Source organism: Zingiber officinale, chromosome 4A, assembly GCF_018446385.1.
Source record: "Zingiber officinale cultivar Zhangliang chromosome 4A, Zo_v1.1, whole genome shotgun sequence".
Taxonomy (NCBI): domain Eukaryota; kingdom Viridiplantae; phylum Streptophyta; class Magnoliopsida; order Zingiberales; family Zingiberaceae; genus Zingiber; species Zingiber officinale.
In genome coordinates this window covers 143342579-143368854 of record NC_055992.1, presented here as the reverse complement: position 1 = coordinate 143368854, position 26276 = coordinate 143342579, and the positions used below count along the sequence as shown (strand labels likewise).

The following is a 26276-nucleotide window of genomic DNA, read 5'->3' as shown; positions in this document are numbered from 1 at the left end:
TAACAAAAACTATGAATTTTGAATTTACAAAATTTAGTGAAAACATCACTGTCACTGTATACTTGTCCTATGCTCTTCCCTGTCTGAGATTTTGTTTGGGTAAAATAGAAACAATATTTTCAGGAACTGAGATAATGCCTCTGCAAATAGAGAACATTTTCCATGACCACCCTGCAATTGTTTAATAAAATTCTTACCGATTTGCCTGAAACAACCATTTTCCTATCATTCACTCACAGCGCACAAAATTGTACTTTTCAGCAAGTGCGGCGGTGTTCAAAATATTATTGATCAGCATCTTGAACTTCAAACTGTATTCACCTCCGCTGACATATAAATATAGAAATAAATAAGAAATTGTAAGAAAAGAAGTTGGGGGCGGTATATTAACGGACTTTATGACTAACTAAATGCAGTCATAAATAATTGCTTACAAAAATAAGCGCAACTGTTTTCAGGTTGCACATCAATTCCTCTACTAAATGGGCCTTGTAACAGTGAAAGCTCAACTAGGGAAAAGCAAATCCATCCGTCAAACAAGAAAAACACTTGGCTCTTCTAATTTATATATCACATGGTAGTATTGGCCCGAAAATTACCATACGAAAAGTTCAAATTAAAATCTATCCATAGATATCTTTCAACTTTCATATAAAGTAGACATATATCTTAAATAGTTCCATAAACTATGCAAGACAAATTGAATGCATCACTAAGAAACAAAGAAAATACATGTGATCCAAACAGATTTAGCCAAAAAAAAAACAACCAAATTAACTATTCAGCATACTTTACCATACTTCAATTAGTCGTGATTTTATGAAAAAGAAGCCACATTCACAAACATAGAACAATAAATGCACAGTTTTCTAAACTTGTGAGAATCTTATGAACCAAAAATATATGTATTTGAGCAATCAAGAAATAAGAATAATATCAATCTAGGAAAAATCCAAATTTATGGGATTCCTTAAGTTATACAAAATTGTATTGAGAAATCAGGGAGAGCATTAGAATCATATCAAGACCAAAAAAAAGCAAACAAGTTTTTCTTCAAAAGCTAAAGTGTTCCCGAGTGTAAAGATCCTTGTCATTGACATGTGAGTTGACCAAATTGATCATGCTATTTTCATCAAATGCATTGCTATCGTGACCAACAGGTACAAAAGAAATACAAAAGGCCACAAACAAGTGATGACGAGAGATGAAATATCAAGTCTCCTAACAGTTCTAAAAGAAAAAAAAATGTTGGTGCAACCTTCCTCTGAGAGACAAGGAGCCTTGGATTTTGAAGTTTGGACAAAGAGTTTAAGTTAAAAAAATTTTAAGTTAGACTTTGTCTTGTGATTTGATATGTGTGCGGGAGTGTGCAAGGACTCCGTGGATACACACATGAGGATGACTTGGAGCAACCAAGGTCATGCTTACCTAGTGCCTCAAGCTCCGTTGAGATAGAAGGACGGTATGGGACATTTGAAGGACCATAAGAGTGTAGCTGTGAGTAAAATAGCGAACCACGTAAGAGTGTGAAGAGTGGCACGAGGGGGAATAGTATTCATAGTAACTCCCAGAAAGTACGATTAGCTTTTGCCTTCTCCATCAACTACCGAAGGTAAAGAAACCTCTTACAAGCTTAAGAAATTACAAGGATTCCAAAAATAAGATTACAAGAATTACGAGGCTTCCAATAGGGTTTAAGCAACTTTATCTTACCAACCACAAACCCTACACCGAGCTCTCCTTTTTTATCCATAGACACCCCTTGTTGTAATCTGGTTTGTTGCCCAACAGTCGTGACCGATCTGGACCATCAATCGATTACTTCATCAACTGCTACATCGTGATCCAACAGTTGTCACGTCCTTTCCACTTATCCACCTTAGCATCAGTCGACCGGTAAATTACCATTCGACTACTCAATACACTAGGCCACAAATAGAATCATTACGTTTGTTGGCTCCAACCCTAAGTCACTCAATTCATCCATCAGTCGACCGGATTCCATGTCAGTTAACTGATCCAAATACTCACAACTCATGTAGGAGCCTTGCCATCGCTACTTGACTTCACCCCTTAGCCATCTCTCATCAGCTTGTTGTATCCCTCGGATGTAAACAAGCACTCGGCTTCACATGCCATCATGCACCTCTTCACCTACCTAATCCACCTCCATCGGCTGGCATCCTTGTTGTCTCGATGCTCCTCGTCCCGCAATCTCTTAATTTGTCTCATGCAACTTTCTTTGAACACTTACGAACTCAAGCCATCGAGCTACCTCAGTACTTCTCATTGCTCTAGAGTTGCTCCAACGCAACCTCAGTACTCCTCATTCTGCAATCCCCCAAATGTCTTATTCCATCCTTATTGATCTCTACAGACCTCCACGCCACTGATTGTGTCACCTTAGCCACGTCAAGTCAGCACTGAGTCATCACTCAACCTCATCAAGCACGAATTTGACAAGATCCATGCGTATTTTTGCAAGTTCCTGCACACTCAAACACTCTTCAAAACGCTTTGCCTAAACATCAAAACCCATAGTTGCCCCATACCATTTTGGAAGACAACTGCACCAATCGCAAGTCAAATCTAATTAGAAGCCTTCTTTTGTAATTAAGCTCTCTTGTATTTCTCTATTGTAATTGTAATCTTATAAGAAATTTCTCCACCTACAGTACTTAACCTAGAAGGAGAAAGGTGTGCCAACAAGTGGTATTAGAGCTAAATTGGCTCTTCTTTGGAGTAACTGCCAAGAGGGCAACAAGATCATGGCCAAGATAGTTTACAAGATGTTGCCATACCACAGATTGTTTTGTTTTGACTATGGAGGAGAACATAGACATAGTTAAACACCAATTTCCACATCACTCTAGTCATGAAATATGGATGGAATTTTCCTTAAGACTAAGAGAGGACTTTTTAAAATAAGTGAATGATGTTTCAAGTCAAGATTGGTACAGAGGTGACAAGAAAGGTATGGAGTGAATGCTTTCGATTTTAGCTAACCATGGTTTGAGTAAGCTAGAGGAATACAAAGATGTCAAAGAGCTTTGGCAATAAGTTGTTCATTTTCATGAAAAGCCTGAACAAAAAGAGAGCCTAGGTAGAAAAAGCAATTGAAGAGGTTGTCGAGAAAATTGAGGAAAGTTAAGAAACTCCACAAATCGAGGAAGAGGAGGTAACTCAAGCTCCAACCATTGAGGGCGTCATGGTGGACTGAAAACCCTCTTCAGATGACTCAAACAAAGAATCATCCAACTCTTCAAGAAGTGAATATGTTTAATTTAGTGTCTTCCCAAGAGAGATCCACTAATGGATCATAGGTTGTAGAATAGGAGCCTAGGGGCCTACTAAACCATATAAAATCCTTGTGAGATTGGATGGTATATGTTACATATGCTTATTTCGTTGTGGCACATTTCGTTATATTTTATTATAGATGTTTTTCTCTAACTTAAACAAATTGTCAAATATAAATAATGAGAGATTATTAATGCAATCATGCCCAAAATGCTTTGATGTGACGTTGGATTTTAATGGTTGGGTAAAAGGTTTGCATTAGGCTCAATCTTGTGATTTGCTACGTCTTTGAGTGTGTAGGGACAATGGTTAGACACATAGGGACGACTTGGTGCATGACCAAGGTCCTGGTTACTTGATGGCTCAAGGTCCATTGAGATCTGAGAAGGATTGTATGGAATATTCAAGGAATTATGGACTAGGAGCATCAAAGTGCAATTGTGCCTAAGATCGCGAGCTACGTAAGTAGAGCATAAAGGATAGCATAGGGAGAGTCAAGGGTGGGTAAGGGTTCGACGCATCCGAGGGATAAGAAGCTTGACGGAAGATAGTTGAAGAGGACTACATATGTGAAGGAGTGAGCCACAGGCATGGTTCAATTAAGGAACAAGAAGTTTGACATAGATGATAGACAGCAGTATAGTGAGTTGAGAATTATGGGAAAATGTACTTGGGGCCATGCAAGTAAATCTCCACTTAGACAACTCAGTCATTAGATGAGTTGTAGTCAAAATAAACAGTCGACTGAGCCCTTTTCCCAACTCGTGGTTGAATCAACTGAGTAGTCGACTTAAATATGAACAGCTAGTCATCTAGTTCGTATGGACAGTCGATTAGCGGAGGCTAGATGAAATGGTCCCTGAAGGAAACAATCATGATCCACAAGAATTGATTTAAGTTCAATCACTTGGTTGTACATGGTAGTCAATTGATCAATAGCAGATTAAATTACAATAAGAGGTATTAAAGGTTATAAAAGGATTCGATAGAGGCTTCACTATTAGCAAAAAAGAATTAGTTATACCCGATTAATAGCCTTCTTCGTAATTGATCTCTCTTGTATTCCTCTATCGTAATTGTGACCCTGTAAGAGGCTTCCCACTTCCAATACTTGATCGAGAAGGAAAAAGTTAGTGTCTTCCCAAGAGAGACCCATTAATGGATCATAGGTTGTAGAATAGGAGCCTAGGGGCTACTAAACCATATAAAATCCTTGTGAAATTGGATGGTATATGTTACATACACTTATTTCGTTGTGGCAATAGCAAGCAAAGTCTAGAATCCCAAAAAAAAAAAAACATCCGGTCATCAGTACATGTGTTCAACAAAAAGAACTCAGTGTAAAGAACCACCAATGAGAAATAGAACTTTGCTCTCTTTCTGATAAAATATCAAACCAAGTGTGAGATAATGGACAACAACCCAAGGCCCAATGTTTGTCTAACCTATACCTCTGTTGAAATGGATCACTTTTGCTTCCCCATTAATATGAACTTCCTTGAATTTAAAATACATTCTATTTTAAAAGGATATCATAGAACAAAGACCAAAAAATACAACATTAATTTTAATAAAACTTGCTAATTCTATCCAGATTTACAGTAGGTAGCTGAGCGGCAAGCATTCTTTTCCACAAATTATCTAACATGCTTTTTGCCACCAATTATCCCAATTGTTAGTTGATCCAACCAGTGGCGATCATTAGCCTGTTAATCTCTAAAGAATTTAAGAAATTTCAGAAGGGTTACGAATGGCAACCTTATGCGGCTTATGGAAGCAATAGCTCGAAAAGCACTTCGAATCATATCTTCATTACGGTCTACTTCTTGCTTCACTGCATCTGCCTTTGGCTTGTGACTGATGGTCTTTTCAAGAGGATCAACAAGTGAGTCCAGAACTACATGAGAAACAATAACAAATAATTTGCAAGTAAAAAACCAAAAAAGCTTCAATATGATAAACAATCAATCAAAAAAAACCTGCAAGAACAGCAGCAGGGCATTTATCTGCAAGTTTTGAGAGGATAAGATGGCATGGCATCTTCACATCATAATGATCTGAAAGGGCCATAAAGTTTAAAGGTTAAGAAGACAATACAAACCAAATTTTAGAGCTAATCTGGTTCAACACGAGTAACATAGCCAGAACTAATGAATCATCTGAGATATGGAGCAATTGTCTGAACTCTGAAGATATAGTGAAGATATTAGATGAAAATGTCATATCAGCCAAGATTTGCTGCTCTAAATGGCAATAATCATAGGTTGCATTAAGTTTATCTTTGCTTGCTTATTTTAAAGAATCCATACCACTTAATCCAGAAATCAGGTAAGGAACTATAAATGTAGAGGGATTCATTTGATCTAGACAACTGTCCAACAAGGTGTCCACACACTCAAAAGCTGCTTTTCGAAGCTCAAGACCATCATCTACAATGTGCTTGAAAGGACCAAGATCAACTGTTCTTATCATTTCTTTCTGCAAAAAAAATATATATATAATAATAACATACACTTGGTGGTGCAATAAGAAAAAAATACTTTTAATAAAAATCAAGAACCATTGACAATAACAAAAACAAAAAGAGGTAAGAAAAACAAGCTTGCCAATAAATTGTTCTTCAGATGAACTCTAGTAGCAAAATTCTGTAAGAAAACAGACTGTTTGAATGAATGACAACAAGTCAATAATTAATCTGGTTCAAAGCAATTCATGTCAATCCACAAGATGCAGCAAACTTGGCACCAAAATGATGTTTAAAACAGCATAATCATGTAATTAAGAGAAAATGAATATCTTACCTAACTGATATAGCCTCTCATTAAATGTGCCAACTCTACATCCTTCTATTGTTACTCTATGCAAAATCAATCACATTCTCTTTAATCTTGCAAGATAAAATTGCTATACAATATATCTAACATCAGACCGTGAAGAAAACTAAAACAAAAACAGTCTTATAGATAATTCTGACCACATTAAACTCAACAGAAGTTTGTTTTCCAATCCCTATGCAGATGGCTCATTTAGAAAAAGTGGATTAGGCATTCCCAATGAATGTAAAATGCCTCTTTTACAAACAGACCAAATAAGGTGAAGACACACCATACCTTAATGACAGTCTGATCATAGAGCAGCGGTAATAACTCAGGAAGAAGTCCTTTAATCAGGTTTGGTTTGTTATGAGCAGCTGTACTCAAAGCCAGAACAGCTGCACGACGAACATGCTGTTGGAAAATACATTGGATTAACATCAACTTCAATTACTAAAAAGATTATTTACATCAATAGAAATCATGAAGTTATACTCTATCACTGTCTTTAATGAGCATCAAGAATGTGGAGATCTCTGGATACAAAATTTCATCTATCTTTTCAGGTCTTTCAACAATAGCATATTTAATAGCAATAACAACTGTCGCTCTTGTGAATGCAGTAGAACTAGCAGTCCGTTCCTACAGCAATAAACACAAATTTGAATTCTGCAAGTGTAGAATGTGCTATAAAGATTTCCATCACAACTTGAACAAGGTAACAAGACACCTTTAGTGCAGGTACGAGCTTTTTAGGTTCAATAAGCGCAATTTTGCCCAAACACTCAGCAACAACATTGCGAACCCCTTCTTCATCACTTTCACAATGATTGAAGAGTAAGCTCAATATCTTCTCAACATTAGACTCCTGTAACTCACTTTTGCCAGGCTGATCAATAGATTGTCTAGCAATAACCTACATAGGCAGCAAAAAAGTTGATGAATTGCACCTAGATCATATGCCCTAAAAGAAATCAGAGATTTAAAGAAATAATAACCTCTTTCAAAGAATGAAGCAAAAGGTATTGTTTTTTTTGTTGATTGTCAATTTGATCCAAGATAAATGGAAGATATTTAGATAGATTGCCCACAGCAATGTTTCCAAGAGCATATGAAGCTGCAGATTTTATCTCTTCAAAAGGAGACTGGAATGACTCAATAACAATATTCTCAATGTGCACATGTACGCTTAGATCCTTCCTTCTTCCAATTTCTCCCAGACATAGCAATGCCAGGTGTTGTTTAGCCTGTGAATTGTAAAAGAATCAGAATCTTCAACAATAAATAAAATGACAATTTTGTTAGCAGTGGCATGAGTTCACCAAAATTAGATAGTGGGATCTGATATTTCATATTTTTAATAAGAAAAATCCTCTCATTTCTAAGCACCAGCTCCAACATTAAAATAAATTTCCAGAGAATAAGAATAAAAAAATAGTTTAGTTCAGACAGCTATATTTGCATAGAGCCTCTATAACTTCATATCACTGTACATATAGGTCAGTCAAATTTACCGTTGTAATAAGTGTAATAAGGTACAGAGACTGAAAGTTCGGATTGTAGGATCATAGCATAGGGTTGGCAGGACCTACAATAAATAGAAATATTTTTTAAAACTAAATTTCACATTTATAACTTACTTTTACATTATGTTTTAATATATAATAATAGTACCTACAATAAATTGAAATATTTTTTAAAACTAAATTTTACATTTATAACTTATCTTTTACATTATTTTTTAATATATAATAATAGTAACATGAGCATTATATACTTCATCCAAGTCCTTGTAGGATTTGACTCGAGAAAGAATCTTAAGAATCTATGATCTTGATCTTGATCTTGATCTTGAGCTAGGATCTTATGAATATACAATCTTGATTTTGATAACCTTGACTAGATGAAATAAAATTACTTTCTTATAGATATTTTAAACATTGAGATTTACTAAATAGATCATCTGAGAAAAAATTGGTATTCTGAGATTCTTTTAACTCTCAACTAGAAAATGTTTTTTTTAACTTCTGCAGTTGTCATGCATCAATAATTATCATTTATCTTAGTGAAGTTGCCATTTGTTATATTAATATCAATTGTGCTTTGTCATATTATAATATAGATATAAGATTATACGATCCTAAGGTCCAAATTGCACTCTTAACTACCAAGCATGCTATGGCTCAGCATGAATGTAACATATAGCATCCTTTAAGATTTTTGGTACTTATGTGCTACTCTGATGGAAGAAATGAAAATATTAGAGAGAAAATCGGAGTTGCACCTATTGAGGGAAAACTCACACACTTAAGATGGCACGGACATGTAAATGCTCCGAGTGATGTGAAACTATGACAAATGTGCATATCAAACGAGGAAAAGACAAAAAAAAAAAAAAAGACTCGGCAACAATAAAAGAGGATAAAATTTCTTTGAATATAAATGATAATATAGTAGGGGATGGAGCAAAATAGCGTAGAAGGATCCAGTGGGATAAGACTTGGTTGTTGTTGTATGTGATACTCTGATAGGTGGTCAATAGGCAAACTATCTAATTGCAATAAGTACCTGTTCCTAGCCAAACCATCTTTCCACTACTCATAGGGCTTTGTAATATACACCAGGTTACATAGCTAGAGACTAGACACTAAACATGAAAAATAGCCCTAATTTTCTTGCTTTCCATTGTTATTCATAACTACACAAAGTCCCTCCATTTTATTCCATGAAGAAGTCTCTCAGTTCACTCAACATCTTAAAATCTCAAATCATCTAAGCCCTCCACGTCTTAACTTCTAGACCCTTCAAATTCTCCATTTTCCTTCTTTTATTTAACTTTCATCCTGGCATGGATCTTAAATTATTAAAAATTGATCTTACATGCATGGCAATTGGAGAAACAAAATATTTAGCAGTATGCCACTGTAATTACATTGCTCTTAGTGGAACAGCAAGGATATTGCATGTCTTAAGCAGCGATCTGCCAGGTTATGCCAGCATTGTCAAAAGCATCAAGGTATCACAAAAATTCAATAAGCATTCCTTCTCAATCCTTGCTAGCTTTTGTTTATACTAAAGCCACGAATACTTGATCATATGCAATGGAATTTTTATTCCATTAATCAAACTAACTAATGAATATTCATAGTCTATTCATAGGTTTCCATTTTCGAAGAATAACTACTCTATTCCAGAATTAATTCCTTCTATAAACCAAAAGTATTATTAATGTATTATGTGTGCACCAACTTCATTAATTTTCCATTAGATGTTAGAACTTGTAATGCAAAACATTAGTTTTTCTATTATTAAGACTTGCACTATGTTATTAGGATTCTGGTTATCTCCTTTAGTTGTATCGAAAGCTGGACCTGATAAGGCTATGTCGTGCCAGACATATAGATCCCTTCAACCCCATATTCCCACTTGATAACATGTTTGGAATAGGTTCATGCATGGGTTGGATACACATACTCAAGACCAATTAACATTGATAATAAGATCCAAGTAACAAATACTATCCCTGGTTGATTTCACTTTAAGCAGACATGAAGCCTTAAAGTGGGACCATATTTTAAAGGAATCGTAAAGTGATAGAAAATCATAGTTATGTTGAGGACTAGACCTCATAAGGGTATGTCGTGCCAGATACAGATCACTTTGACCCCATATTCCCACTCACTCTATATAAAGTGGGACCATCTTTTAAAGGAATCCTTTTCTATCATAGTTGTACTGATGGTTGGACCTCATAAGGGTATGTCGTACCAGATGCAGATCCCTTCAACTCCATATTCCCAATTGATAATATGTTTTACATGGATTGGATACTAATACTCGAAACCAATTAAAATTGATAATAAGTAAAGATCCAAGTAATAAGTAATATACCTAATTAATTTCACTTAAAGAAAACTTGAACATTATAAAGAGTGGCCTTAAAATGGGACCATTTTTTAAAGAGGGAATCATAAAATGATAGAAAGTCACAGTTGTGTCCCCATGCTACAATATAGTACTCTTGTAGAAGGATGTATAAGATCACTTCATTTTCATCTTCCAGCAATTTATGCCTAAATAAGTGCAACTATATTACAGAAAGTGACCCATTGCAGAACCTGAAGAGGGATAGCTTGACTTTTATCATGAGTCATATACCTATCATGTAGAAGTTCTTCACATTCCTAAATCTACAATAAAAGATGCAAATGTTGCAGAAACAAAGAATAAAAAATTCACAACATACAGAATTCATATTGCTATCATCTTTCAGAATTCCTTTCAGCATGTCTACAGTGGATGCACATTTCTGATCACCAGCTGCTAAGCAAAGTACAGCAACACACTGTGCAACAGAATGAAGAGCCTGTTTAGCAAGACCACCAGACTGTGGTGAAGGCTTAGCACTTGAAAGGAGGGAATCTAATAGTGAATCAAAGCTTGTATTTGCTGAATGAACCAAGGAAGCAAAGAATCTCTGTAATGCCTGCAAAAGTGCAAAAATAAAAATTTAGTCAGTGTTGAAATACAAAAATCCATGCTGAAACAGCTGAACTTCCATGTACTTGCAAAGCTTGACCCTGCAACAGCGAGCTCCTGATTAGTATAAGAGCTTGAGGAAGAACTTTATGACTAACAGTCACACCAACACTTTGACTAGATATTTTGGCCATCATCATCGTGCAGCAAAGTTCCAGAGCAAGTGCAGTCATATGTAAGTCTGCCTCACTGCCAAAGAAAAAACATAACTTAGATTCATGATACATCTAGTAGTGCAGTATACAGCATCATCAAAATAACCTCAAAAGACTATATGCAACATTATCAAAAGAACCTTATAAGTGTTGAAAGTTCCACTATTATAACTTCATAAGTTGTTGAGCTAATTTGCTCGCCATATGCAACTACTAGGGAGTTGAGTGTGCCCAATGTTGCCTGTCTCAAGGCTCTGTTAGCCTGTAAAACATGTACAAAAAAGTGTGTTGAAATGAAATCACCATCGTTGCATGAGAAGTTTACGAGCTATCAGTTAATGGCACAGACATATACCTTCCGCAGGAATCCCGTCAGTTCAGAAACAACTTGTTCCAAAACACATGAGAGGTTTATGCGCAGAGGCGAGTTAGCAATTACAGCAAATGCCTGGATTCACTAAATATATTTAGCAGAGCAGGAAACATCAATAATTCAATATACATATAAACTTTGTTTACTCTAACAACATCATATAATGAGCTTGATTTACTAGCGGAAAAAAAAAGATACAACTAACTTGCAAATGTTATAAACTTGAGCAAAATATTAGAAATTATGACAAATGTCATAAAGAGCAGTTTCGGATGGTAGGTGATACGCAGTTAGCCAACTGCCTAGCAACTAGGCAGTAAGCGAGCGCCTACACAGTCAACATTGAAATATTATTAAAATATGAATCATAAACTCAAGCTTGCAATAACAAAAAGATAATAAAAGGTTTAAATGGATTCAAAGCAATAGAACAAAAAATGAAATACTTAAGATGATGAGATAAAAAATAGGTAAAACAGATGATGAAGAAGAGAATGTATCTTACAGTGAAGAGAAGAAGAGAATGTATCTTACAGTGAAGAGAGTGAAAATTTTAAGAATATAGGAGGAAAAAACAAGAGAAGATAGAATAAACCTATAAAAGACATGGAAGAAAATTTAGCCGAAAAGAAGGTCCTTCCGATGGCCAAAAGTACTAGAAATCATATCACATACATGGTACTACCTCTATGTTTAATCTTCTGCAAAATTCCATGGATATGGCTTCTTTAGATGGTTTAATCCACCCTATGTACCAAGTCTTCTCATGCAATACAAGAATTGCAAACAAAGTTCAACACATATAAATCAATGTTAAAACAGCTTGAGACCAATGAAGCTGACTTGACAAGGCATAGAACAAGGGAATTGTCTTGTTTGTAATGTTCTTGCAAATGTGGATTAATCAAACAGGTTCATGTATGTACAAGTGAAGATAAATTAGTTTAGAGGTGATATTCAAATTTGATATGTAAGGTCAGTTTGCAAGCTTTGCATTTTTGTGTAATCAATGATGCACTCAATGTGTTCACCAGTTTCTGTATGAATAAATTTAAGTATCTAATATTAATTAGTTAACAAGTGATTTACAGATGTTAGGTGTTACTACTTGATTCACAATCAACTTCATTGAACCATGTATAGTTTAGATCAGAATGCATTGGAAAATTATGCAGGAATAACACTATAATAATGTCAATCCAGACATCAATAGAATAGTGCGGCCCTATTCCACTAGCAACAATCAAAAGCCTAATTCAGCAAAAACAAAGAGGTTTTCGGTAGCTCCACACAATGAGAAGCCTTCTCTTTCTTTGAAAGATGGCAAGCAAATCCAAGGAGACATAGCACGATCAAAATAGGTTTAAAGTAAATTTAATTTGGATATATTTTTGATTAGTTTAAAATTAAATCAAATTTATACAAAAAAATTTAATTCATGAGTAGTATTAGTATATTTTATGAGGTTAGAAAATATATTATTTTTATTTTGTCTATCATGTTTTTTTTCTTTGTTTACCTAGTGAACAAACGAAAAAAAAAAAATAATTATCCTTTAAGAGTTTCTTTTCTCTCTGTTTATCTCGTGGACAAATGAAGATGAAAAGAATTATCTTTAAAGGGGTTAAGAGGTTTTTTTCTCTCTGCTCGAGGTCGTGATGGCCTCGCAGCTCTGACGCAGTGCCAACGTCAATTCCCAAGCCGAACAATAAATTTCGTTCATGCTAACCGACACAGCTCCGTATTTTTTACGTTGCCTATGAAGCATTCCAACGCTCTCATGTCCCAATGCAAGGTCCTCACAAAAGTCTTCCTCTTCCCCCTTTCATTCTTTAAACAAATATGGCCGTTTGGACTCAATTTTTACACGTGTCGACTTGACACAAGTATGTATCGACAAAGGTACAAGAACTATAACTAGTGAGTCTACGTAACAAAGTTAAAGTTCTTCCTGGTTGGACTCAAATTTGCATTCCCATAGTTGTGTCGTGTCAACATAGGTACGTGTGGGGTAACCAATGAGTTTGAGCGAGGTCGTTGAACTCCTATCACCTATGAAGTCACAATATTTTTCTTTGTTTTATTCACATTCCAGTGTGAGGTCATCGAACTCTTACCACCTAAACGAATATGGCTATTTGAACATGATTTCATACACATATATGTGTCATGTCAACACGAATATGTGAGGGGTAGTCACTGAATCTGAGTAACATAGTTGATATTACATTCTTCTTCACTTCCTAGTGTTAGATCGTCAATCTCCTATCACCTAAAGGAGTACGATTATTTCAACTCAATTTTCATACCATATCTCTATCGTGTAGACATGGTACAGAAGGGGGTAACAAGTGAGTCTAAATAACAAAGTTGATGCCACATTCTAATTATATTAGATATTTCATATCGAATCATGATTAACAATTCTTTTAGACATAATCATGCTTACTTGAGTAAAAAAGTTGAAGCCAACAGTAGTAAGCTTCATCTATCGCCTCTTCTTCTTCCTCACATCCCCTCTCGAGGTTATTGAGCTCCAACAACCCATGAAGGCAATATCAATAAGCTTCTTCTTCCTCTCATTCTCATAAATGAATACTTCTAGACTTGATCTTCATACCCATATCTGTCATGATGACATGGGTATGAGAGGAATATCTAATGAATTTTTTAATGATCCATTCTAATTGTATTGCATCTTTCAAATCGAATCATGGTTCATAATACTTTTGGACACAATCATCCTTCTCTGAATTAACTCATCATAAAAGACTGTTGTGTGATATGATAAAATAATTTATTATTGAATTGCTAAGCGCAACTAAAAGGGCAACTTAGGTTAGTCTCTTCTACCTGTATAAACTTGGAAGTATATAAATAAGATTATCAAATGAATAAGTACATCAAGTTGAACTAGAAAAGTTTATCTAATGGTCATTCATAAACAAGCACCTGATAAAGGCAAGAAACCGGACACAGAACAGTGGGTGGTTCACACAAGGCGGAAGAGCTCAAGAAGGTTTCAACAAAGTATGGATCCTGCGGGATCAAGTCAGGCACAGTCCTGCAGATTATTGATGCCCTTCCGGCAAGGGATCAACAAGCCTACGCCTCCACTACAAGAAGCAAAGGAAAAGCTCTAGAGATAGCAGACGCATCGCACATAGATGGCAAACAGGCAACACACAAAGTTCTGTAGCGCCACCCGCCAAGGGGAACAAAACTCTAGTAGTAGTTAAAGGAGGAAAGAAGCTAAATAATGTTGGGCAGCCTAGGCCATCTCAGGCCTGATGAAGATTGGATCCTGGAACATTCAAGGCCTCAGCAAAGGCCTCAAACAGAAGAGGGTGGAATCCCTCTTCAGAGAAACAAACTTAGTGTAGTAAGACTGTTGGAGATTGAGTGAAGTTGAGCATAGTTTTTGTATGCAACGGGCAAAAGTGGGCTACTTCAAACAAATTGACCAAAACTCATCATTCTTTCATGCTCATGTAAAGCGAAATAATCGAAGGAACGAGGTTATAGCTGTGGAGAAATCGGATGGGCAACTCACCATGTCATTTGTGGAAGTTGTGACAGCCTTTACAAATCACTTCCAGACACAACTCAACACGGGGGTGAACAGAACTACTTTTCGCAGGAGTGTTTGCAGCATGACCGAATGGTAGAGCCGTAACATGGCCAGCTTGTGTGTGTTCCTGCAGAGAGCACCTAGTTTGGATGGCTATGGCTCTAGGTTCTTCAAGCACACATGGGATACAGTCCAACCAGTTTTTGTGGCTGCAGTACAAGAGTTTTTTCGGCACTGGGAAGCTATTATGGAGATGGAACCATACCTTGATCGCTCTTGTTCCTAAGTCAGTGCATGCTAGTAAAGTATTTGACTAAAGGCCTATATCTCGTTGTACGGTTTTCAATAAAGTTATCTCTAAGATTTTGTAGGCGGGATTTCAAACACCATGGATCAGGTTCTTCATCAGTCTCAGGCGGCATTTGTTCATAGCAGGCTTATCTCTGACAATATCCACATGGCCCAAGAACTTTTCAGGGTATATAGCAGGAAGAGGATATCACCCAGGTGCATCATGAAGATTGACCTTTAGAAGGCATTCGATTTTGTAAACTAGGACTTCTTGCGAGATGCTTTGCTGGGTTGAACTTTCCACTACAGTTTGAGTCATGGATCATGGAGTGTGTAATTACTACCTCCTCACTGCAATCAATGGAGGCACCTTTGGACGCTACGAAGGAGCTAGAGGAGGCAAGGAGATCTGTTGTCACCTTATCTCTTTGGTGTCTGCATAGAGATTTTTGGAAGACAACTACAAAGGAGTACCACCAAAGCATAATTCAACTATCATCCCAGTGTGGGCATCTCAAACTAGTCCATCTTGCCTATGTAGATGATCTTCTATTCAGTCAAGACAATGTAGCTTCTGTTGGTATCCTGACATATTGTTTACTAGATTTTGGTGCAATTGTGAGAATTCAGGTCAATAAGTTGAAGTCAAATACTTAGTGGCGGGAGTTGAGGACTCGGCACGTCGACATCTACTTACCATCACAGGTTTCCAGGAAGGGATCATGTCATCAGATATCTAGGGATCCCCCTAGCGGTGCGGTGTCTTCTACTTTCTGACCACAACCCCCTATTTGACTCCCTAGGCGACGGATCAACGCTTGGCCACGAAATACTTTGTCTTATGCCAGTAAGGCACAGCTGATCTTAAGGGGGTGAGTGTCCTTTCGATTCTACCCATTCCTATGGGAATCATGAATCTCATTTCTAGCATATATAGGTCTTTTATGTGAACATCAAAACACCCGCCGGTGTCATGAGCAGATATGTGCAAGCCCAAAGAGGAGGGTGGATTGGGATTTCGCGATCTACGAGCATGAAACCTTGCCCTTCTAGCTAAGGTGTTTTGGCGGATACAGGCCAAGGAGGATGCCCTTTGGATCAAGTGGGTGCATCACATCTACTTGAGGAGAACAGATGTCTAGACTTGAGAGGCAGTGCACTTGGATTCCCCGCTGATCAAGAGGCTAATACAAATTTGCGATCTCATCCTTTCAACTATTGGGTCACCGACGGATGCTAGGATATCGAATTGGTTTGTGCAGGACAATGAAGTGGCTATGGCCTAAGATTTCTTTAAGCATGCCGATTCTAAGAAGTCATGGGTGAAGATGGTGTGGAAACCCTATATCCAACCTAGTCATGCAATTACGTTATGGATGCTGGCACAAAGGCGTCTTCCGACTAGAGACAAGCAAGACTATTTGGAGGATCGACATTTACTTTTTGCCACCAAGTGATAGAGTCATAGGAGCAATTATTTTTTAGATGTCCACTTATTGTGGATTTATGGAGGATCAGAGATTGGCTTCACATGGGATAAAAGATGTCCACCTACCAACATATGTTTCGAGTCTATGGGCGGTACTATAGAGGATAGCTACTGACAAAGGCGAGGCATCTTATTTTGTCTTCCTTGATTCACTTTATATGAAGAGCACATAATCATAATTTCTTTGGTGTGGGTCAATCGAATTGTGAGAGGATTTATAAGAGTGCAGATTCATGTATACACGACATTAGATGTGTATTTGGATCTAACACTTTTTCAAACATGAATCGCTCCTAACGCCTGATTATTGTGATTCATGATTTATACATTTTTTACTTACCCAAAAATAATAATAATAAAATAAAAATAAATAAATAAACAAGCAAATACATATTGAAGAATAAATAAGTGGAAATGATGAAAACTAGTCAAACAATGTAAATCCCATATCTTAGGCCCATTTGTGCTTATAGCAAGCCTTCAACCCATAAGCATATATTATGGGTGCTTCACGACCCATTTACATATTTTAATTGAGGGTGTTGGAGTGTGTATGAGATGATATAGTATTGATGTGTGGATATGACTACAGTGTTGGACCCCGTGGATGTTTTGATATGATCAACCAAGTTAGGTTAGGTCCTGCTTGTTATTTGATCCCTGTGTCTAAGTGTGCAGGAACTTAGAAGCGCAAGAAGTCGGCGGAAGGCCTAGCGAGAAGAATGGCACAGGAAGGGAGCCGTGGACTCGGTGTGTCCGAATGGCGAAAGAGCTACGGAAGAGTACACCGGTGGACGAGAAGAACATGCGCGGCGTTCGAGGGATAAGAAGCCGGGTTGGAAGCCTGCTCGAGGAGAAGGCCGGAAATTGGGTTCGGGTGAACCCTATTTGGGTTGGCCGAACACACCCAAGCGATCGGAGCTTCGGAAAAAGAAAAAGAGAAGCTGGAAGCTATTTATACCATGCAGGTTGAAGGAAGTATTTATACCATGCAGGTTAAAGGTGCCCTCAACATCATTGAGGGCGCCCTCAACATTGAAGGCGCCTCCATCACCTTGAAGGCGCCTCAGACCAGTCCGAGGCGCCTTCAAGGGCATTGGAGGCTCCTCAAACCTAGTCCTCGTGATCGTTTGCAACCGGATAGAGCTTTATCCGGTCAAACTGCTTGAAGACGCCCTCAACCCTCTTGGAGGTGCCTCCAACACTCGGGATAAGATTTCCAGGAGCTATATAAAGGCCCCTGGAGCTAGGAAATTAATCAATCAACTCTGTAACAACTTCCTAGCAACTTGTAAAAGCTTTTAGTGTGTAAAAGACTTCTCCGCCTTCAAAGAAGATCTTTCTGAGCTTTTTCATCGCCTTGGATTAACAATCTCCTGGGTTGTAACCAAGTTAAATTCTCTGTCTCCTCTTTATTTCTGTTAGTTTATTTCTTTATTATTATTGCATTTTTTGAGTTGAAAGAAACGAGGAGGGTATTCTTATTGTGCAGGCAATTCACCCCCATCTTGCCGGCCCCGCTGCAACAACATATAGTGTTTCACCTTAACGAAAGAGATTATAATTTTTAATAAAACTTTATTGTTGGTGATAATTTGTAGATGCATGGGTGGTGATGGTAATTCAAAGTTTGATAATTGGTGATTATTTCAAGCTTACTCTCATCTAAAGACTTGAAGTTTAATAATTGATGATAACTAGTTGATGATTAGTGATACCCACAAAGTTAGATAATTGATAACTAAAGCTTGATAATTGGGGATATCTTAAAACTGGCATTAACTTAAAGGTTCTTAATATTACATGGTAGAATTCTTGAACAATTATGAATTCATGTACATCTATTATTGATCCACTATGCACATTTGTACTGATTCTCCTATTATATTTTCTTGATCTCCAATTATAGGTTAGATACTAACTTGGTTACAGTATTGGTTGTGGTTTCCAATATGATAAATGTTTATTTTAGTTATCTTCTCTAATATTACTTTAGATCACATGCGCCATGCCTTATCAATTGTTTGAATGAACTCAGACAAGCAATTATAGATGTAAATTATTGTCTATTTTTGAGATTTTACAAAGTCCAAAATATAATGGTTGTAAAAATCAAGGTTCAAAATCTCAAGTCATACCGAAGTTTCGGTCTTTAACTGAACGATTCTAGTTCGGCATCATGTAAAGGTTTTGATGCACGGTGTCATTAAGGGATTGGGGTTAAAGAAAAAAGGAAATGAAGCATAGAAAGGACACATTGTCTATGGTGAACATGATTTTAAATATTGTACCATGCCATGTGAAAAGGTCAAAGCATATCATTCCAATAAATTACAAAAACTCAACACCACTTAACACGGAGAATATCTCTTTCCTTTGTTTATCTCCTTCCTCCTTCAACCTCCACGCCACTGGCACCATGTGTCGAAGCATCGGGACAGTACTGTAGCAATATCTTTACAATCAAAGACCAAAATTACAGCACAACTTGAGACTTTAAACCTTTGTGCCGAGTAGTATTGAGTTTCAATGATTCACCGAAATGATATGTTTCGACCGTTTCAACGATATGAGATTTCAAACAATGGTCAAATTCAATTGGATAATTTGTCTTGGTTAGTAATTCAATTGTTATATATTATTATTAAGTAATTAACCCTAATAAGCACAAATATTTAGTTTTGCTCATATAAAGAGCTAAGAACTTGATTAATTATAGCAAAAGGTGATTACGCTCACCCCAAGCGTCCCTCACAATCCGTCCCCGGGTTATGTGGAAGTAAATCACGGGTCAACTTATAGCGGACTGCCAAGTTGGCTAGAGGATGGGAGGGATTTTTTTTCTCCAAGGGCATGAGCCCTCCGGGAATTGATCCTTTGCCCCATTGTAGCAAGTCTGTCACCCTCTAACTAACTGGACATCCCGTGAGGACACTAAGAACTTGATCAAGTACTTACATGAAAGTTTTATATGACACAATAATTCTTTAATTTGAAATTTTAACCAAACCCCCATCTTTGTTAATAACTTCAAGATTTGAAATCTCGAGTTGAGACATGTTTCAATCCCTACTCAGCTCGAAACGTACCACCTGTGTCGAGTGCCAATACCAGAGGGTGTGTCAAACACCAAAAGCCAAGAGGGAAGAAAGAAAAGAAGAGGATGGAGAAGAAGAGGGCTCGATGTATTGCAAGTGTTGGAAAGAAAAGAGGAGGAAGAAGATGATGCATCACTAGTGTCATAGGGTGTGCCTAACAGTAAGAAAGGAGGACAATATGGTGTGCCACCAGTGACAGAAGGTGTATCGAGCACAAGAAGATGAGGAAGGAGAGGACTAAGAGGATCCAATGTTCTTTCGCATTGTTTGTTGTTTTTAAAGACTCATGTTGACCTTGCAAAGCTCATGGAAGACTCATATGCCTCAAGGGAAGCCTCTGGTGTGTCATCATTCATAGAATGATCGCCAGACAACCTTAATCATGGTGGAAGGTTGTCATCGCAAAAGGATCACCAAAGAGTCATTGTGATCACAGAAGGGGCATTGAATAGACATTGTCATTTTGCAAGAGTTGCAATCAACACAGAAGGGTTGCCAAACAGCCATCACATAAGGGTCACCATCAATATTGTCCATTGTTTCTAGAGTTTAAATTGCTCGCGACAGCTTAGTTAAGGGGTTTATTTAAGCTACTATTTCTCATGCTGATCAACAGACAGAGAGAAGTGTTTTGCCTATATCAACTAAAAGGGAACAATATTTTATACCATGAAGTTGCTATTACTATCATCCAGTAATTAACCCTATCACATAAGCTGATATATTTAGTTTTGCTCACAAAAAGGACCAATGAAACTTGATTAAGTATTTGCATGCAAGCTTTAATATCGAACAATAATTGTAATATAATCTAAAGAACTTTGCTAACAAAAAATATGAAAACAATTAAAACACTACATATGAGATATTTAGCACTAGGAATTATGAAGTTGAAAACAAAATAAGCAGACACATTAAAAAGATATCGGATCCACATCCTGCTATAATAGAGAATTCTGATGGAATAGATATAACCTTCACAGCTGTTAGCCTGGTGATCTCATTTCCCATCCTATCAACTAGTATGGGAAGGCAAGCTGGTAGATCCTTTTGAAGGTTGTCACCAAAAGTTGATATCACAAGGCTCATGCAAGATATTGCACATTCTTTAACCTCCTGGATTAAATTAATATAAGTTAGATTCCTCCTCGATCAAATTGTTTTATAAACAACTGAGTTTCATTTTTTATCTTAAATTATGATCCAACATGATTTAATCTACATGTTTATTGAGTTAGCTTTGTGTTGTAAACTCTAAATCTAACTCATCAAAAAGAGAACTCAGGACATGCATATCTCATAGATATAATCATCTATTCAGAAATACATAAATGATGAAAAAAGTAAAAAAACTAAAATAATAATCCTTGAATAGTTTCTTAATTTATAAGTCTCATAAGAAGATTTCGAACACTATGAGAAGTAGATACCACAACATAAATTTGCTTTGTTTTTTTTCAAATTTTTTAGTTTGGAGACATTATAATATAAGCTGTTCAAAGCAAAGATATAGTATCTCACCAACCTGATCTTGATCTTGATTTGCCAAGCGAGCCAATATGGCACTATAGATAGGGCTAACATATGGTCTGAAGTCTGGCATGGAAGTCTAGAAAAAGGGAAGCTCAATTTAACACCTCAGACAGCAGCCAATATTAGAAAATAACTTGTTACCTCAAAATTAGGGCGAAGTACACGAACTAATTCTCCGCAAACCCTTAATGCTTCAGCAGTTACTTTATAGTATCTTTCACCAACAGCAGATAGAACAGGACTAGAGAGAGCCTGAAGTTGTGCTTTAGTAAGCAATGAAAGAATAGAACAGGAATTCAATATTCAGCTTAGAAATTATTTTATTAGCCACTTTACAAAAGATATGGTGGATGTTTACATATAAGGCTGTGAAAATCGCAATGTAAGAACACTAGATTGTCAATAATTCTTATGTGTGGCTCTTGTAGAATTGTACAATCCGAATATACTGGTGAAGTTAGTTCTACAAATAAAGTTTAAATTTTGTGTTTCTTTGTCAATTTCGAAGTTAACCTAAAATGGTAGCCTCGATGTTCAGCCATGAATGCACATGGTATGGGATGGCATGAATCACAAAAAAAAAAAAAAAAAAATCTTCCCATAGCCATCCCAAATAATTAATATGCATGAGACCGACTTTGTTAACCTAAAGTTGTAAGAATAGCATGTGTTAGATTAATTAACCTCATAAACTTAAAACAAAATGTCATAGTTGAATATTTTAAAACTAACTGAATCAAGGGCTTAAATGAGTGCAACATATGCAAGAATGGTACAACCAATAGCTGATTGCCCCATTTTTTAAAATCAAATCCACATAATACTTAAATATATATAATATTTGGCAATCATATTGTCTTAATAGACTCCATTTTACACACCACAACACAATGGCATGTTAGAGAGACAAAATCGAACCTTGTTGGACATGGTTAGATCGATAATGAATCATGCAAATCTTTTTGAATCTGTTTGGGGCTATGCACTCGAGATAACTACTTACTTGTTAAATAGGATCCCGACTAAGGCAGCCTCTACTACTCCATATGAATATTGACTTAAAAGAAACCTCATTGGTCTTATTTGAAAACATGGGGTAGTCCTGCTTATGTGAAGAAGACTTTATCAGATAAGTTAAATATTAAGTCTAATAAATGTCTATTTATTGGTTACCCTAAAAAAATAAGGAGATATCAATTTTATCATCCCTTGGAACAAAAGGTGTTTATCTCAAGGCATATTGTATTCCTAGCGAAAGAGTTTTTCTTACAGAAAAATAGTGGGAGTGAAGTCAAACTTGGGATAGTTCAAGAGACTCCAGTAGACACGAAAGAGATGTCTAGTCTAGAATCTCAGTCAATTACTCATAAGGATGAGATGACGACTGAACTTGTAGATAAACCACTTCTTCATAGATCTAGTAGGATACGCCAAATTTTTCAGAGATATAGATTTCTCATAAGTGAATCAAAAAATGTGTTACTGAAAAAGGATGAGGAGCCTACTAGGTATAAAGAAGTTATGAAATATTTATAAAGGGGCAAATGGTTAATAGATATGAAGTTAGAAATGGATTCCATATATGAAAACTAAGTTTAAAACTTGGTGGATCCATCAGAAGACATAACACCTATTGGGTGCAAGTAGGTTTTCATGAAGTAAACCGACATAGATGGTAATGTGATTACCTATAAAACAAGATGTGTTGCGTTAGGCTATCGTCAAAAATAAAGTGCTGACTATAACAAAACATGTTCACCAATAACCATTCTTAAATCCATTCAGATACTCTTGGTCATAGCAGCTCATTATGATTATGAGATATGGCAAATAAATCTGAAAATAGCTTTTCTCAATAGAAATCTATCTGAAGATGTGATATGATACAACCTAAGGGTTTCACATCTATTGATAAAAATAAAATATGTAAAGTTTAATGATCCATTTATGGACTGAATCAAGTATCCAGGAGTCGGAATATCTATTTTGATGAGACCATTAAAGAGTTAATTTCTCACAAAATTCTGATAAACTTTGCGTATACTTGAAGGTTAGTGGGAGTGCGGTCGTATTCCTAGTATTGGATGTAATGATATATTGCTCATAGGAAAGGATATGTCTATTCTAAATTCAGTCAAAGTTTAGTTATCCAAAACATTCTCCATGAAAGACACGGGAGAAGTAACATATATCATAGGGATTAAGATCTATAGAGATAGTTAAAATGATTGCTTGGTCTTTCACAGTCTACATATATATAGATAAAGTGTAAAACAGTTTAGCATGGATGAATCCAAAATAAGTGTTCTTTCCATGAGGCATGGGATTCACCTTTCGAAGTCTATGTGCCTGAATATACAAGACGAGAGGATGTGCATGAGTCAGATCCCATATGCGTCAACTATAGGATTAATCATATATGCTATGTTATGTACTAGGCATGATGTATCATACGCTCTGAGTGTCACAAGCAGGTATAAATCTGATCCAAATATAGATCATTGGATGACTATCAAGGCAATCATTAAGTACTTAAGAAGAACTAAGGACTTGTTCTTGGTATATGAAGAAGGTGATATGGTTATACAATTTACTGATGCCAGCTTTCAGATGGACAAAGATGATTCCAAATCTCAGTTTGGATACATATTCACCTTAAATGGAAGCACAATAAGTTAAAAAAGTTTTAAACAAGAAATCGTTGTTGATTATACCACTGAGACAGAATACATTATGGCTTTAGAAGTGACCAAGGAAGAAGTTTGGATCAAGAAGTTCATCATTGAACTTAGAGTGGTTCTAAGTATTGTCGAAGCATTATCGATTCACTGTGATAACAATGGGGCTAGTGCACAGACCTAAGAACTCGGGTCTCATCAATGATCTAAATATGTACTTCGTCGCTATCACTTAATCCAGGAGATCATAAGTAGAAAAGAAATACAAATTGAGAAAATTTTCACCGAAAGAAATCTAGTAGATCCTTTGACAAAATCTCTATCTCAAAATAAGTTTGAGAGACATGTAGAGGCCTATGATATTAGATACCAAGGCAATTAACTTTAGGCTAAGTAAGAGTATATTATATTTGAAAGGTGTCATAAAGGCTATCGCCTTAAATATTGTCTTATTTATTTGATAAATAAAATTCACTTTTTGGGTGTACATTCTATATGTCTATCATTTAATTTTAAACTCAATTAATATAGTCCACAATACAAAGCATAGCATTAGAGAAATTGTGATTGGATTACAATTAATGGATATCTCATCATGTATAATTATGTACGTATTGAAATCGTCAATTCATGAATTGATGCTCGTCAATTCTTTGAGACTAGCATATGTCATACTCCTTGGTTAATCCAAGGAGTTGATCCTCACTGGTTGGAAACATAGGAATGTTGAGAGTTAATATATAAATACTAGTTAAGGGTAACTAGTTTATCGGATGTGATATACTATGAGACTTCATGTAGTTCTTTACATGTCAATGAAGATCTCATTACATCTCAAGTGTAAGTTTCCTTAGACTTGAGATATTTAAGTCATCTTGATCATGAAGGCTTATACTTTGGCATCTTAGCTAAACATCTCCTAGGAGGTGTAGTTCTAGAATGATTAGTTATAAGACAATGTGTCTAAAGGTGTTTGAATAACTCACAGATGATTCACCAATTCTTTTATAAGAAGACATATATCCTATGGCTCTTGTCAAGATTATTATTCATAAGTCTTTGGCCAAAACAAACATTTCAAAAGGATGATCTTCTTGGACGTATGTTTTTCTCTTTAAGTAATTTAAATTCATAGGACAAAGAACTACAACTTGGGTTAGGTGTGACGTAGTCAACCTAGTAGGGATAACACATAAATCATGTCCTAAACCAAGTCGATATAAGCTGGGTGAAAGAAATAGAAGCACTGATAATTGTAGTTGTTGAAAGGTTCAGAATATAATCTGAAGTCATCTATGATTTTTCGATCAATTGGAAGTCATGATGTACTATTAGGTGTCACTCAAGATTTATTCATAATTAATGATTAATTTTAAATGTTCAATATAGTGTCGCCCACCTCCAAGTTGTTGGCCAACCCAAGTGTTGCCCAACCTTTGTTGGTCAGTCTCCTCTTGTGTCGCTACCTAAATTGTTGACCGACCTTCTCCTGGTACTGCCAGTTTCACCTTGTGTGTTGTCGGCTCCCCTTGTGTGTTGTCAGCTTCTCCTTTTGTGTTGCCAACCTCTCTGCCCTTTGTGTTGTCTCTTCTATTTGACTAGCATCAAACGGAGATGCAACTTGTGGCTCACGAAATCGTCTTTAAAATATCTCAGTATGGATACTAATAGAAGCAAGTTTGGTGAAACTTGCTAAATGATTTCTTTTCATTTAACATCAACGGAAAGGTATAACTTCTAAATAATCTTTTTGATCTACATTTATGTCTTGCACATGTAGGATCTTATTTATTTGGGATGCTCAAAAAATTTTAAATAAATTATTTCGCTTCAACTACATGATAACGAGTTTATTGTATGCTCTGTATGAAGGGTTTGTTCAACTAGGAAAAAACAAGTTGAGAGCACTTCACCAAGAGCTCCTTAGCTCATCATTATAAGGAAGTCTATCATCGTATCATAAAGATGGTAAAGGATTACTCAACTATCTCATTTGGAAAAGTGGTTTCGTTGATTAGGAGTGAATTTTCCAAATATTATATATGAAAAAGGAGCTGCTCCATCAACAAAACTAATTAAGATAAAGTTGAGCCAAAATGTCCAAATTTAAAATAAAATCACGAGGAAGTGTTATTTCTTTATTAATCAGTAAATATACATGAATTTAGTGTCCTAATAATCCTACTAGATGGTGATTTATCATGGATTTCACATCTCGAAACCAAATCAATTTTGAAATGGCCTTATAATAATGGAAATACTATGCAAAAAACTTTAATGATGAGAAAACTATTCAAGTTCGGTTTAAGTTAAATTAAGATAAAAACGTTAGGATTGTACATTTTATCTTGAGTTCGGTTTGAATTATTCAAATTTTAAATTAAACATATTCAAACGAAAATTGTATACAACAAAATGACAATTTAATTTGAGTTT

General features: G+C 36.1%; 1 protein-coding gene and 1 long non-coding RNA gene across 2 annotated transcripts in view; one reads left to right on the top strand and one right to left on the bottom strand.

The window, feature by feature from the left end:
- On the bottom strand, nucleotides 1-21444 carry LOC121971543 (cullin-associated NEDD8-dissociated protein 1-like). Its single transcript, XM_042522871.1, has 15 exons — nucleotides 21304-21444; nucleotides 21151-21238; nucleotides 20605-20745; nucleotides 11163-11255; nucleotides 10948-11069; nucleotides 10679-10841; nucleotides 10360-10599; nucleotides 7112-7360; nucleotides 6844-7029; nucleotides 6609-6755; nucleotides 6411-6527; nucleotides 5610-5778; nucleotides 5280-5357; nucleotides 5059-5197; nucleotides 1-326 (listed from the first exon to the last, which is right to left on the bottom strand). The coding sequence occupies exons 2-15, from the start codon at nucleotides 21211-21213 to the stop codon at nucleotides 230-232; spliced, it is 2004 nt and encodes a 667-aa protein (XP_042378805.1). The 5' UTR covers nucleotides 21214-21238; nucleotides 21304-21444; the 3' UTR covers nucleotides 1-229.
- LOC121971544 overlaps nucleotides 3595-26276 on the top strand; it is a 28366-nt gene continuing 5684 nt past the window's right edge. Inside the window, exons 1-2 of the long non-coding RNA XR_006109154.1 lie at nucleotides 3595-4039; nucleotides 7613-7616. This is a non-coding gene — a long non-coding RNA (uncharacterized LOC121971544). The remainder of the gene's footprint in view (nucleotides 4040-7612; nucleotides 7617-26276) is intronic.

Bases quoted from the DNA above. Each gene is read 5' to 3' on its own strand.
- LOC121971543 (XM_042522871.1), bottom strand. From the start codon at position 21,213: ATGTTAGCCCTATCTATAGTGCCATATTGGCTCGCTTGGCAAATCAAG. The intron at 20,746-21,150 runs GTGAGATACTAT...AATTTAATCCAG, and splicing joins TCAAGATCAAGATCAGGTTG to GAGGTTAAAGAATGTGCAAT. The intron at 5,779-6,410 runs GTATGGTGTGTC...TTTTTTTTGCAG, and splicing joins ATGATCAGACTGTCATTAAG to AAAGAAATGATAAGAACAGT.